Source organism: Canis lupus, chromosome 10 (genome assembly GCF_011100685.1).
Source record: "Canis lupus familiaris isolate Mischka breed German Shepherd chromosome 10, alternate assembly UU_Cfam_GSD_1.0, whole genome shotgun sequence".
NCBI lineage: Eukaryota > Metazoa > Chordata > Mammalia > Carnivora > Canidae > Canis > Canis lupus.
Genome location: NC_049231.1, coordinates 16,016,382 through 16,031,620, shown reverse-complemented (window position 1 = coordinate 16,031,620; position 15,239 = coordinate 16,016,382). Strand labels below are relative to the sequence as shown.

Below are 15,239 nucleotides of genomic sequence, written 5' to 3'. Positions count from 1 at the left end.
TGAGCAACTACTGCCTACTGTCCGCACCAGCACCGTTCACTCAGCCCCGGGTTTTACGTTTTCAGATCTTGACTATTGGGAAATCTGTGATTCCCAAGAGGAATACATTTTTCTCTGACATATCTGTGTTCATCACCTGAGAGTTTGGTGGTTAACACAACAACTGGGGGCAACGCTTGTCAGGTTTGTTGCTTAGGTATCGCTTTGCATCTTATGACTTGGAAACGTAGCCTGACCTCCGTGCTGACACTGCAGAACTATGTGCGGGAGAGCTCCGGCTATTACCATTCTGGATTAGTAGGTGTGTGTGTCCTCCTAGGACTGGCTAAAGAAACGGGATAGAAAGAGCCGAATAAAATAAACCCTGCAACTTTATAGCCTGTTCCTCTAACACTTGGGAATTCTTTTTCAGGTGAGAAGGAAAATTGTCTTTTATTTTGTTCCCGACTCTGTTTCTCTCTCTTCAGTCTTGTCGCCTAGTCTTCTCTAGGTCTGTTCTTTTGGCTAAGTCTCCACCTTAAGTTGATATGATTTAACTGTAACAGAGCCCCCCACCCTCACAATGCTTTTTTTCCTCTCCCTACCTAACGACAACATCAACATTTTATTTTTGGTTAAAAACCTACAGTTACATTCAAGCGGCTTCCAAATTCCCACCAGTGTGGACAGCACCTTATGTTTATAAACTTGATCTGATACGTGAGGATTTCTAGGATCGGAAACAATTATCTAGAGCTACCGTACATTTATTTACTTTATGTTTTTTTCAGTCTGTTGCCCTTTAACGTTGCTTTGGATTGATTTTTATGCTCTTTTAACAGGTGTATTTTCTTATACAAAAGAGTCAAGAAATTATTTTCCAACGTAAAGCAAAAGTTGTTACCTATATAACCAGAAAACAGAACTCGAAACGCACTGCGTGTGCAACTCTAATTAACGATACCTACGCATCTCTTCTTTCACTTGAGTGACATCCCAAGCAAAATCTCCAAATGTGCTTTTATTCTTTTCCACCTGCAGGGATCGATACTCTTAGATTTGGATCAAAGTATACGATAGTTCAGATCACTCTCTCTTTGTTTCTTTTTTTTTTTTTTTATTTCTTTTTTTCCCCCCTACAGTTTATTGCTTTTGCTTCTTTATTCTTCATCCTGGTTTCAATCACAACCTTTTGCCTGGAGACACACGAAGCTTTCAATATTGTTAAAAACAAGACAGAACCAGTCATCAATGGCACGAGTGTTGTTCTGCAATACGAAATCGAAACGGATCCTGCCTTGACGTATGTAGAAGGAGTGTGTGTGGTGTGGTTTACTTTTGAATTTTTAGTCCGTATCATTTTTTCCCCTAATAAACTTGAATTCATCAAAAATCTCTTGAATATCATTGACTTTGTGGCCATCCTACCCTTCTACTTAGAGGTGGGACTCAGTGGGCTGTCATCCAAAGCTGCTAAGGATGTACTTGGCTTCCTCAGGGTGGTAAGGTTCGTGAGGATCCTGAGAATCTTCAAGCTCACCCGCCATTTTGTAGGTCTGAGGGTGCTTGGACACACTCTTCGAGCCAGTACTAATGAGTTTTTGCTGCTGATAATCTTCCTGGCTCTAGGAGTTTTGATATTTGCTACCATGATCTACTATGCCGAGAGAGTAGGAGCTCAACCTAACGACCCTTCAGCTAGTGAGCACACGCAGTTTAAAAACATTCCAATTGGCTTCTGGTGGGCTGTGGTGACCATGACCACCTTGGGCTACGGGGATATGTACCCCCAAACGTGGTCGGGGATGCTGGTGGGAGCCCTGTGTGCCCTGGCTGGGGTGCTGACGATAGCCATGCCCGTGCCGGTCATCGTCAACAACTTTGGAATGTACTACTCCTTGGCTATGGCGAAGCAGAAACTTCCAAGGAAGAGAAAGAAGCACATCCCTCCCGCCCCCCAGGCAAGCTCGCCTACCTTTTGCAAGACAGAATTAAACATGGCCTGCAACAGCACACAGGGCGACTCCTGTCTGGGCAAGGACAACCGGCTTCTGGACCATAACAGATCAGGTAAGGCACAACTACAGGTGCATGCCACTGAACACCTCATAGACCGGTACGTCCCTCAGGGAGGAGGCGACCATTCTCATTGTCTGCAAACATTTCTGAGTTTTTGGTTCTATCTCTTCACGATCCATGTGCTCGTGTCAGGCGTGGAGACAGCTGGATCGTAGCTTCTCTGGGTGGATTCCAAGTAGAGGCCTGCACAGCCCGTCTATAGAGTTTTCCTGCTTTAGTGGGAATGCCCTTTGCTGATGGTGCCAATATTTTCTTTTGCCTGTTTGTTGCTTTTGTGCCGATGTTTCTTTGTTCCCCTGCACGATGTGATGGTACGATAACTGGCCATTTTCCATCTTTCGTTCTCAAAATGTTGATTTCCTCGTCGTTTGGCTTGGTGTGTTTGTCTCAGTTTTATCCCTGCCACGGGGGGCCGTGCATCTCACCCGAATTCACAGGAAGCGGTTACTCAACAACAACGGGTGCTTGTATTTCAATAGCCTGAGCACCAAAAAGGTGGGGTATGCAAGACAGCCTTTCTGACAACGAAAGTCCTCCCTAGGAATATTCTAGAGGGTTGATTACATTTTCGCCATTGCTAACCTAGATGGGAGATTCAGTATAATCCCTTTAGATTGGGTAAGATGCTTCGTGATATAATAAATTCACCCTTATTCTGAAGGCAGACGATCTGCTTTGTCTAGTCAGTGGCAAAGCTGAAATTCCCTGCGGATTTCCCTCTGAATGCACGAGGCATTGCTCTCTGTTTCCCTCCCAAACTGAGTTTTGGGCGATTTACTGCTAAATCCCTACTCCTCTCCATTGCCGTAGATAGTCCAGAGGACATTGCCTATAAATTTTCATTTCTCCAAGAGGATAGTCAGGAATGTGCTCGCTCTTGTGTCCGGTACTGATGAAATAATTCTGTATATTAAACAATTTGATCACCGTTCAGCCCACTCTGAAAACTGAAGATCTATTTATATAACCATGACTTAGATATATTTAATCTTTCTCTTGTAGAACGATGATTTATGATAATCCCCTGTGAATACTTTTGGCATAATTTAGAAATATCCACCAATTACACAAAGCAAGCAAAAAAAAAAAAAACAAAAACAAAAAACAAAACAATCAAAAACAAACAACAACAATAAAAAACAAACAAACAAACAAAAAACCCAAAAAGGCAGGTAACCTCTACATATGTTCCTTCATGAGCTTTCAGAGGTTTAAGCAAGGTAAATGGGGAAAACATACGGCCAGAACTAAAATGCTTCGTACAGATGTCCTTCATAAAGATCCTTATGCTCACTTAGTGTATTGTTCTGCAAATTCTGAATTTGCAGTGTATCTGAATGTATCTGAAAACTCTCAGGCCAAGCAGGACTTCCCAGAAGGTGGGGCGTAGCTGGTGCTGCTGGTCTCAGCAGACTGTTCTCGGGGTGCTTGTGCCTAGTCCTTGTGAAGGGCACGGACCAAGAGCACACTCTCAGCCTGGTAAACACAAGTGAGCACCTAGACCAAGAGGACGCAGGCATCTTTGGCAAGCACATACGGGCAAGCAGTTGTTTCAAGGGCATTTGGAGAAGTTGATCTTATTCCATCGTTATGCTCAGAAACACTTTTTTTTTTTTCCACTTCAAATGGAGAACCTGGACACAAAAGTGAGCTTTGGGATTATTTTTTATTAAAATTCTAGCGAATATTAAAAGCATGTGTCAGCTCCAAAGACCCGCAGGTACCTGGGAGATTTCCCTTAAATAGGCTCCACTTTTTTTTTTTTTAAGATTTTATTTATTTATTCATAAGAGACAGAGAGAGAGGCAGAGACACAGGCAAAGGGAGAAGCAGGCCCCACGCAGGGAGCCTGACGCGGGACTCGATCCCGGGTCTCCAGGATCACGCCCTAGGCTGAAGGCGGTGCTAAACCGCTGAGCCACCTGAGCTGCCCTATGCTCCACTTTTAAAGATTCTAATTCACAATAACTAGATGGCACATCAAAAAAACCGTAAGATATCAATGTGTCTGTTACTTCATATCACACCCCCATGTGAATAATTCTGCGGAAGTTCATTTTCTAGTGGAATCTAAACATGGAATTCACATTCCCCAAAGAACATTTCTCTCCTTTTCAATACGTTTTCCATTTTGCTCCGTGTAAATTTTTGTAACGAGTGATGAAAACCCTTTCTCTTATCGTGATGTGATGACTGTGTTCTTGTATCTGGAGTGCGCGTACTCTGGACCTTCAGTGTAAACTCTCTGTACTGTCTCATTTCCTCATCCATCACTGTCTGTCAATGGGCATGGTGCTGTGACCAGTGTTATCAGGTGACGACAGTACAGGAAGTGAGCCGCCATTATCACCCCCAGAAAGGCTCCCCATCAGACGCTCTAGTACCAGAGACAAAAACGGAAGAGGGGAAACATGTTTTCTACTGACGACAGGTGATTACACGTGTGCTTCTGACGGAGGGATCAGGAAAGGTAGGCGTGCGTTTCATCAGATCCTAACAGGTGACTTAGAGATTAAGTGCTGCGAATATACTGAGTGATGCAAATGCTCTGTGGTCGCTTCCTAGGAAAGGCTGCACGCGCTCCCTTGCATTCCTCGTCGCCTCTTCTCTCATTATTGGCATTAAAGCGCGTGTCATAACCGCCTCTCCGGTAGTAGCTTGGTCGCTCCATATGAAAGGCATTTCACTCTTCCTTTTTTCCTTTATATGTTTGGCTTCCATTTGTCTATGGGAAGAACTGTAACGGGTGTTCAGAAATTAGATCATTCACCTAATTAACATAATCAACAGTCTTCAAAAGTCATCTTTTTAAACTAAAGGTAACGAAACTCACACTAATTGACCCTATGCATATCACTAATTGACCCTATGCACTCACTCTATGCATATATTTGATAATTAATTGATAGAACGAGAAGCCGTTTTTCTTTTTTTTTATCCCCCCCCCCCCCCAAAGAAAGGCGTTAGCCACACTGTGAGTAAGTCCCCCGTCCAGCATGTGGGCGGTTTTGGCTGTGACTTACCTGAAGGTTGGGAAGCCGAGAGGCCCAGAATCGTGGGCCTTGCAGAGTCGCACACCCCGTCACTGCTCACGGACCCAGAAAACCTGCTACAGGATTCCTTTTCGAGACAACAGTAATAGTGTTAAGTCCGTTACTACCTCTGACCCCCACTAACCTGTGCCTGACACACAGAAGACACTCAGTAAATACTTGTTGAGTGAATACATTCTGTGGGCTGGCATCCTGGTTCAGAAGCCCATCGACGCTCCACCCCGCCCCGAGCTCCCAGGCTTCTAGATTATGCCACGGTCATGCCTGTGCCCCAGGTGCTGCTTTTTTGTTTCTGTTTTGCGTGAACTTTACGAGGCCCCGGGACAATGGGACCCTTTTGTCCCCCCTTAAGAAACGGTCCTGTGACGTCTATCAGGCACCCTTGTCCCAGGGCTGATGCCTCGTTGTCGCCTCCCACTCTGACGATCCCAGTGGCTTCTGGCCCTGGTGCTTTCTCTGCTCATTGACCGACCAGAGGCTCTGGTCGGGCCTCGGGATGCAAGGGACTGAGTATTCATGCAAAGCCACCCCAAAGCTTTCACACCGGCGCAACTGCCTTTTAGGAACACTCTGCGCTTCTCTGCTATTCATTGCAGTTTCTCTCTATTGAACGCTTTAACATTTTAAGCCTTAAGTGTTTATTTTGTGATGTCTTCTCTCTTTGAAACGTCCCATTGCCCATACTGTGCTTCTCTCTCACTGCTCCCGAACATTTTGTGTTGTCCGTCCTGTCTCACGCCCCTGAGTCTCTAAAGAGGAGCGAGACTAGCCTTTTATTTCCTCAGTACGTAATGTTTTAAATGCCCCGCTTCGCTTCGATCACTTCCATTCCTCTGCATCTATTATTTGCACCAAAATGTATTTCAGTGATCTGAATAGGCTTAATCGATTGTTTGCTAATTTTATGTATTTTTATACATTTAAATATTAAGAGCTAGAACAATTTTTAAAATGTTTTACGAAGCGTTCATGTCCTATCATAGTACTTGAGCGAGATATATATACGTACATTAAATAATGATCGTAGCATATGACTAATGATTTCTTGTATAGAACATTATATTTTTAACTACATTATCTTTACTCACTATATGTATATATATGCATATGTATATATGTATTTCTGTGTAGTATGTGGTTACATTGACATATATTTTTGAGCTTCACCTTAAAACGTATCACATGCAGTATTTATACTAACTGTTGCATGTTTAAGAACTTAGCTAAAATTTGTTCCTTCCGCTGTTAGATGATACTATGAATTCTAAACTGTCAAAGGATATCATATAAGAAAAAAGTACTTCGCAAATTATAGAGCACTGTGAATTATAGAGGATTTTTATATTTATAGACTTTTATATCATAGAGAATTTTTCTGTAAAATGGCAACGTTTCTTGAGCAAAGCAATTAATGAGATATTTAGTTTGTATGGAAAAGTTATACGTGAAATGTTATTTCACAAACGCAAAATTCTCTTTATCAATAAGCGTATCCTTGAAAATTCATCTATGGGCTTTTATTCTTTGTCATTTCTCACCATAATCAACTTCCTTGTTAATTTTTGCTTAGTTTTTTTTATACCTTGTGCTTCTGCCTCCCCCCCCCCCCCCCCCCCCCCGAGGCCTCATAGCATTTTGGGTTAACCTCACTTAATTTTTTTAGTGTGTTGTCTTGTTATATTTATCAGGAATCCATTCATTTCTTCTTTTGATCTTTTCTATGGAGATTATAGATCTCTCCTCTTATTCTTATTCAGACATTTATTTCCTATAGGATCCCTTTTTTATCTTTCAAGTTGGCATCTCTACTGATTTGATTTTTAGAGTTCTAAAGAAAGATGAAAAGAAATTGCCAGATTCCCACTGAATTCTTTTTCTACCAACATGTATGAGTATAGTTGGTCCTACATTAAGAAAATTTATGGATTCCCTATGAGAGTGAACTCCCAGCATTTAGGACCTATGTTTTTATTTATGCAGAAGTTTTTACAAAATCATCTTTCATACACAAAAACGTACCCATTGATAGTACACGGAGAAGCAGTTTCAATATCACCCCCAAACAAGCACATGCTCTTAAGAACCATATAAAATGCACACTATGTATTTAGATGCCAATTCCAACTCGGTTCAACATTGTTAATTCTCATGAATTATATTTTTAACCATTCCACTCAATAAAAGTCTGCTTAAGCAAAAACCTTATCAAATTTTCTAGCACAAATCAACCTGCAAAATGAAAACTATATATATATATTTAAAAGAATAACTCATAATTTTACTAATTAAATACTTGTTATTAAATTAGAAGGGAAGTCTTTTCAAATGAACACTGAAATTATAGTTTCTAAAAGTAAAAGAACTTGTAAACAGAATGGATAATTTTTCTGTAGAAACCTGTATTTCAGGAAAATAACTGAACATTTAGAATGGCAACCAAGATTTACATATACCTAGTGTAATTAATAGAAACCTGCCAAGCAAATCTTTACCTTTCTGGAGGTCCTGGAGGGATCTTGGAGGTTGTGTAAATTTTTATAAGGATGAATGATTTATAAGCTTCACAACCTCTTTGGTTCATGCATATTCACCATTTTGCTTTTAATCAAACCAAATCAATGTTTATAGTGTAGTTTGCATTTTTAGATTACATGGCCAACTAGGATGAATTATTCTTTCTATAAGTCCCCAAGTCATATTGCCAATCACTTTACGGAAGAGCCGTAACAACTAGCTCTCCAGGCGCATGGAGGTCCCTATGTAAGGATAAATTATCTGCAATTTTTTATTAATTATTTAAGACATCCTCTTATTAAGTATCCCATCATCCACTGGAGTAGGATGAAATAGCTCTCACCTCCCATGTTCTGTCTTTCCGCATGCTAACAAAGCACATGGGCAGATAATTCTCTCACTAGCAGAAATTGTGTCCTGGGCACGTACTGTAGTTAACGGGTGGCACAAATTCCCACCAGCGAAAGCTCAGAGAAGACATGCAGCATGCGGAGAGCTCACAGATGCGAGCAGGGAGGGTTGTGCCCACGCGGGGCAGCTCCACCCTGCAGGGACCAGGTGCTGCAGTCCTCGCCCAGGCTGCTCCTGGGCCCTTAGAGATCACTAGCTCACCCGGTGTGTCCTGCTCTGGGAAACAGAGTCAGGAAAGGGGGTCGTTGGGAGGAGCACGGGGAAGCAGCAGAGGCCCACTCTCCTTCCTGCATGGCCATCACGCCCCTGAGGGCTGAGCAGCGGGGTGAGCCCTGGGTCACGGGGCGACAAAGTCCATCAGGTTGTCTGTCTTTGCCCCGCGTTGACTGCCTAACAGCCGAGGGTCTCACCTTGCTCTGCGGCACATTTTCCAGTGGGCCGGTCGGAACGTTGACCTCCTGACTGCTTGTCCATAGTTGTCCTGCTCGTACGACCGGTCACGTCGGGCTGTACTGCGTGCTGCTCGCCCCGTCCTCCCGCCTCTGACCTTTTCTAGTAAGTAGCAGGTGCACGACCCTTCCAGAGGGGCCTGGAGGAAAACCGCTGGGTGAAAGCTTAGGGGGCAGATCTCCTGTTCTGTTCCACGACTGTCACGCATCCACGACTAGGATGCGACATAATACAACGACAAAGTGAATCGAGATCAAATGGCTCTCGGTTCCCGGCAGCGGAGCCAACTGCAAACCTCCTGTAACCAAGTTCAGACCGTTACATGCTGAAAGTATAAGGCAACTTCTATTTCATTTGTTTTCTTTTATATTCCTTTCCTTTCTTTTTTTAATCCAAGGAACTAAAATTAGGCATTCATCCCGCATCACCTAGATAATGGCATCCAATGCCATTATTTAAGAATCATCCATTTAGCCGTATAAAGCTGGAAGACTAAATATGCTAAGAAAAAAACAAAACAAAACGCTGTCTTCTTGGAGTTAATCATGCTTGCTAGCTTAGTAAATAATAAAAAATGAAAAGAAAAAACAGCCCATTTGTTTTTCAGAACCATAATGTAAATATATTAGCCAAATATATTACGTTAGCTGACTAGCTTAGTAAATAATAAAAAATGAAAAGAAAAAACAGCCCATTTGTTTTTCAGAAGCATATTCTGAAATGTAAAAATATTAGCCAAATTTATATCTTACTTAACTTGCTTTGCCTAATTCTTTAAAGATTTCTAGTATTCCATATGCCAAAATCACATCAATGCAAAGTATAATTTGGGAAAGAATACATTTTGAAGTATTACAACTATAATTTGCGATAGCTCATTTAATCTTTTTGGGAACGACAGCTCTAGTGAGCTTTATTTTTTTTTTAAGTTACAAATGGTCTCAATATCGAATTCTTTGTTAAAAAAAAATTCTTCCTTGAACTCGAAATAGCACTTTTGATTATCCTGCATGGTACTGTTTGTCTGTGTCTGTTTTCTGGTTGGATTCAACTGATGTCTGTGCATTTTTTCATGAAAGGATATGAAAAGTCCCGAAGCTTAAACAACATAGCAGGCTTGGCAGGCAATGCTCTGAGGCTGTCTCCAGTCACATCACCCTACAACTCTCCTTGTCCTCTGAGGCGCTCCCGATCTCCCATCCCATCTATTTTGTAAACCAAGCTGCAGCAGTCGGCTAAGGTGTACGGATTCACGTGCTGGTTACCCCTCCTCGAAGAGAATTAAACGTAGAGTCACTCCAGGCTCCATTAGACACAGTTTAAATCCTGCATGACACTGCTATTTGAAGTCAGAGACGCCACTCGGGTAGCTAACACATCTCACCCCGGCTTACAGATCTCCTACAGTAGTGCTACTCCTCCACCTTAACGGCCCCGGTCTCCTTTCGCAATAAGATGACCGTCGGGGTCACACCGGCCAGCACCGACACATAAACCTGTCTTCAGGGAGATGCATTTAACCGTGTGCTTCCAAATGCCCATCACGTCATTGGACCTTCATTTCTCGGGACCCTAAACCATTCGGAAGACGTTTGGGATCCTATCTTGATCGCACACCACATGACCTTGCTCAGCTCATCTGCACGGACCGCCTTGTCTCCATCGCCTGAGAGCCAGGTCGCAGAGCCTGGGGAAGTGGATGGCTCAGGATCCGTGTCCGTGCACCCGCCATCCTGCTGACACGCAAGCCCTGGTCCACTGTCCTGCGTGTGCAATTGTGGGGCGGGAAGGGCCAGTTTCTCCTTGGCATCTTTTTCGTTTCGTTTCTTTTTTTTTTCTCCCTAATTTTTTGAAAGAAATATTTGCTTTAATAATGTCTTGATTTACTTTTCTTCAAAAATGCTGTACTGGCGATGTTTCTGGATGTTTGTGCCCAGATAACTGCCAAGAGGTTGTTACTGGTCACACGCGCTGAGGCCAGATCTCTCAAGGGCTCAGGGAGGGCAGGATACAGGACGGTGTCACCGCAGCCCCCGCTTGGCACTACAGTCCTACATATATATATAATAATCATTATTTTTTAATCCCGGATTTGTCATCCTTTTCAGAGGGAAAGTGCCAACTATCACCCAAAGCTCTCGTGTCTTTTTCCTTTTACCCCTTTCTTTATTTCGATCGATTGGTTTTTGTGCAAACATCAAAGATCATCATGGTTCGCAGGAGGCTCCCATCCCGACCCGCAGGACCGGTCAGATTTTCAGGCAGCGTCTGAGCGGCGGCCCGTCCTGCACGTTGTCTGTGTGTCCGTCCTACGGTCTGTCCCACTGCACGCAGCCGACCTCGTGGGGCGCAGAAAGGCCTCGACAAGACGCTCATGACTTTGACCCGGGTCCTGCCCCCCCTTGCCCCCCTCTCTGCTGCACACACGGGCGAGGCGGTGTAGACAAGGTGGGGGCGCGGGAGCCCCCGGGTGAGCAGCACCGAGGCCGCAGTGCCGTGGCCCGGCCCGCTGCAGGGTGGGCCCCGCCACCGCGTGCACCCCTGCTGCACCCTGGGTGCCTGCAAACCCCGCGACCCCCCACTGCACCCTGGACCTCCGCAGCCCCTGCGGCCCTGCGACCCCCGCGGAGCCTGCTGCACCCTGTCAGCGCCCGTGACCCCTGCTGCACCCTGGGTCCCTGCAACCCCCACGGCCCCCTGCTGCACCCTGTTGCCCCCGCGACCCCTCAGATCCCGTAACCCCGTGACCCCCGCGGCTCCCGTGACACCTGAAGCCCTGCGACCCCCGCGGAGCCTGCTGCACCCTGCGGCCCCCGCAGCGCCTGTGACCCCTGCTGCACCCTGGGTCCCTGCAACCCCCACGGCCCCCTGCTGCACCCTGCGGCCCCCGTGGCCCCTCGGCTCCCGTGACCTCCGCGAACCCTGTGACCCCTGCGGCCCCTGCTGCACCCTGCGGCTCCCACGACCCCCATGACCCCCGCGATCTCAGTGACACCTGCGGCCCTCGCAACTCCAGGGCTCCCCACAACCTCCGGGGTCCCTGCTGCACCCCCGCGACCCCCGTGACCCCCCCAGGCCCTTGAGGCCCCTGCAGACCTCGCGACCCCCATGACCCCTGCGGCCCCCGCGCCCCCGGCCCCGCGGACCCCTCTGGCCGCCCTCACTGTGCCCCCCGCCCACCCCGCGGGGACCCGGGCACGAGGAGGTGACCCCGCGACCCCCCGGGCTGCAGAGCAACGGTGCACGCGGGGCGGGGCACAAGGGGCAGGGGGGCCGCGGCGGCTCCGGGGGCAGGTCCCCGAGGCTGCGGCCCGCCCAGTCCTGCGACCAGGCGCCCTCTCCGGCCCCGCCCGGCCCCGCCCTGACGTCACACGAGGGCGGCATGACGTCACACGAGGAGCGCTGGCGACACCGGGCGCGGGGGCGAGGGGAGGAGCCGAGTGTTAGCGCTGCTGCCGTTGGCCGCGGTGCTGTGTAGAGTCCACCGTTGGCCGCGGTGCTGTGCAGAGTCCACCGTTGGCCGCGGTGCTGTGCAGAGTCTACCGTTGGCCGTGGTGCTGTGCAGAATCTACCGTGGACTTCTGACTACCAGGAAACGGCCAGGGGGTCACCTGGACCCAGGACCCACCTCTGCTGCTGAAGGTGCCCTGACGCCCCCGGGTGCGCTGGGATACCCCCGGGTCTTGGCCGTGGGCGGAAACCTTGGACAGGAGCTACAGCTGGGACTCCGTGGGTGCCCCCCCTCCCCCCCATGGACATCGTGGTGTGCTGCACACGGGCCAGGAGCCGAGGAACAGCTGTGAACACCAACACGCGTGCACGGGCGGGCTTCGGGCCCACGCTCAGGCCGCAGGGACCCGAGGGCACGACCACCATGCAGGGCCCACATGCAGGCCCAGGCTGCAGGGACCCGAGGGCATGACCACCGTGCAAGGGCCACACCCACACCAAGGCCGGAGGACCTGAGGGCACAACCGCCCACACGCGTGCAGTGCCCACACCTACCCCCAGGCCGCAGGGACCTGCGGGCATGACCACCCACATGCGTGCAGGGCCCAGGCCCAAGCCCAGGCGGCAGGGACCCAAGGGCACGACCACCGTGCAGGGCCCAGGCCCATGCCAAGGCGGGGGGACCGGTCCACGACCACCGTCTGCAGCTCCGAAGAGGCCCCGGGGCTGCAGGGACTGTGCCCAGGGTCACGTGGCCGTGACATCAGCGGCCACAGGTGTCTCCACTCCCCTGACTTGTCCCGCGTTAGATCCACGAGCATCCACTGTGTCATTTCTTTTTGTACAAGCCACTTATGTGATCAGCTTGTCTTTGTGGTGAAGTTTTCAGTGCCTACTTACCAGAACTAAGCTATTTGCAGTTGCGTGTTCGTGGAGTGCCAGAAATTCATTACGACTTAAAAAAAAAAAAAAACAAAACACTGGCCAACATCATTCACGGTTTGGGTCTTGTCGTTGTTACCTCAATATAAATATTACAGAAGATAAAATTCTGGCGATGAGAGTATTTTTTTATGAAATGATCAAGGAGTAATGTCAGTATATAGTAGAGTATTAATCAAATTATATCCTAAAATGTATATTTTGCATAAAAGAGATATTCTTTAACCGATTATTATTATTTTTTGTGTGTGTGAGTTTTGTGGCAAACGAAGCTTATACGTGTCTCTGAAATCGCTGTAGTCAAAACTGTAAGAATTCTTCATCTCGCTTAACCAATGTTTGCAGAGCCAGTCCGTTCCCCAGGATTCCAAATACACTGTATGGCCCAGTTAGGAACCCCTGTGTCGTGGGCCTTTTGTGGACACGTCGAGGTGCATGCATGGCCTTGGGGACAACGGGGAGACATGTAACTCGCTCAACTGAAGAATAAAAGGCAACTAAGCTGGGGACAAACTTGGATCCTGTCTGGTCACATTATTCACGCTCCTTTCTTGGCTTTCCTCTTGGTTGTGGGGTTTTCACGAGGCTGTACTCTTTGTACGTCCCCTGGTGTCCTGGTGCCCAAGCAGCAGTCTCACACAACACGGGGGCTCTGGGCTCCGAGGGCTGACACACGCAGCTCTCACTCTCCTTCGGGTCTTGGCCGCGTAGCTAGGGGCGTCCACGGCCTGGATTTGCCCCATGGCCCTGACACCCAAAACTATGAGTCACGATGTCCCCCAGCATCTGTCGGGCACTTGATGACTCATACTGGATTTTCACTTACGCCGTCCGACCTAGTCTGCACCGCAGCCCTGGGAGTGACTGTGCTCCGCTGCCCGCTTACTGATGGGGAGTTAGGGATCAGGGAGGCCGAGCTGTTTGCATAAATGGTTGTTGCAGATCCTCCTCCCACCCTTGTTTCTCAGGGTCGGACCATTACCGCCTCTTGCTGCAGGTGTGTGGCCTGCTGGAGGTCGGGTGCGGGCCCCTCTGGGGCAGCAGGCTGCACGGAGCTAACACGCCCTCGTCCTGGGGGCTCCGCACTGGGGGAACCCATCAGGATTCAGGGAAGTGTAGACCGAGAAGGAGAAGCGAGGTTGGCAGATTCTGCGCTGCCCTCCCCTGCCCCCCACGGCTCAAATCGCCCTGTGCAGCTGAGTGTCTGCTGAGCAGCTGAGTCCCTAAAGGGGGCACGCCTAGATGCCACCCCCGGTGTCAGAATGTGAGGGCTGTTGTAAAGAGGAAAAATGCACAAGAAGGGGGAAAGAATGCATTTTATTTTATTTATTTTATTTTATTTTATTTATTTGTTTAAGATTTTATTTATTTATTCATGAGAGACACACGAGAGAGGCAGAGACACAGGCAGAGGGAGAAGCAGGCCCCACGCAGGGAGCCCCATGCGGAATTCGATCCCGGGACCCCGGAGTCACGCCCTGGGTCAAAGGCAGATGCTTAACCACTGAGCCACCCAGGGATCCCAAGAATGCATTTTAATGCATGATAATTGCCATCAGAGTTTGATTAAAAAAATCAAGACTCAATCGTAGTGAATGAAAAGGGAAGGTACTCATTTTCATCTTTGAAATAAATAAAAAGCAGGCTAATGGAATGGCAATAGTGAACTTCTCCCGGAAAGAGACAATGAATATGTTCAAAGGCAATATTATAAAGTGGGGACTCTGGAGGATTTATAACGTGCTAGAAGACATTTAGAGCTAAATGAATCTATTAAAATATTGAAATCCCTAGCCGTTTATGATGATTAAAATATGCGGCTTAAAATTTTCCCTTACCGACAAAAACTGTCTCCCTTCCAATTGCCCCTGCCAAAATCCAACTAATTGTTTAAATTCATGAACATTATTAAACTATAGATATATATTAATTTTCTTTTTTTTTAGTATATTAATTTTCTCTACCATAGATTCGGTATCATTAATTTTTTTTAATAAATTTATTTTTTATTGGTGTTCAATTTGCCAACATATAGAATAACACCCAGTGCTCATCCCATCAAGTGCCCGCCTCAGTGCCCATCAGGTATCATTAATATTGATCCTAAATTTAGTAATTTCCTGTTCTCCCCTAAACTAACTCTGTTTCAAAGATATATTTTTCATTATTGTCTAAAAATTAAATAATTTTATCGAATAACTATGACTTGATTTTTTTTCTTTATCATACTGTCATTCAAAGTGATGAACCAGTGAATATGCATTATTTTTAATCTAAATTGAATTTGCCAACATATATCATAACACCCGGTGCTCATCCTGTCAGGTGCCAGTCACCCAGTGACCCCGTCCCCCGACCCAA

The 15,239-nt window shown here is 46.9% G+C and overlaps 1 protein-coding gene and 1 long non-coding RNA gene across 8 annotated transcripts in view; one reads left to right on the top strand and one right to left on the bottom strand.

Annotated features, from left to right (window-relative positions):
- Positions 1-15,239, top strand: part of KCNC2 (potassium voltage-gated channel subfamily C member 2) — a 225,842-nt gene that overhangs the window by 168,843 nt on the left and 41,760 nt on the right. For 3 of the 7 annotated variants that reach the window (XM_038550027.1, XM_038550026.1, XM_038550028.1), the window contains 3 exons: positions 1,122-2,049; positions 4,364-4,528; positions 9,566-13,391. In XM_038550027.1, coding sequence (XP_038405955.1) covers positions 1,122-2,049; positions 4,364-4,528; positions 9,566-9,702 — 1,230 coding nt within the window. In that variant the 3' untranslated portion in view covers positions 9,703-13,391. Of the gene's footprint in view, positions 1-1,121; positions 2,050-2,449; positions 2,554-4,363; positions 4,529-9,565; positions 13,392-15,239 lie in introns of those variants that run through there. The other 4 variants (XM_038550030.1, XM_038550029.1, XM_038550031.1 and 1 more) reach the window with 4 other exon arrangements.
- On the bottom strand, positions 3,877-10,277 carry LOC119873595. The gene is made up of 3 exons (XR_005365432.1): positions 8,447-10,277; positions 5,082-5,178; positions 3,877-4,795 (listed from the first exon to the last, which is right to left on the bottom strand). It is a non-coding gene; the product is annotated as an uncharacterized LOC119873595 (long non-coding RNA).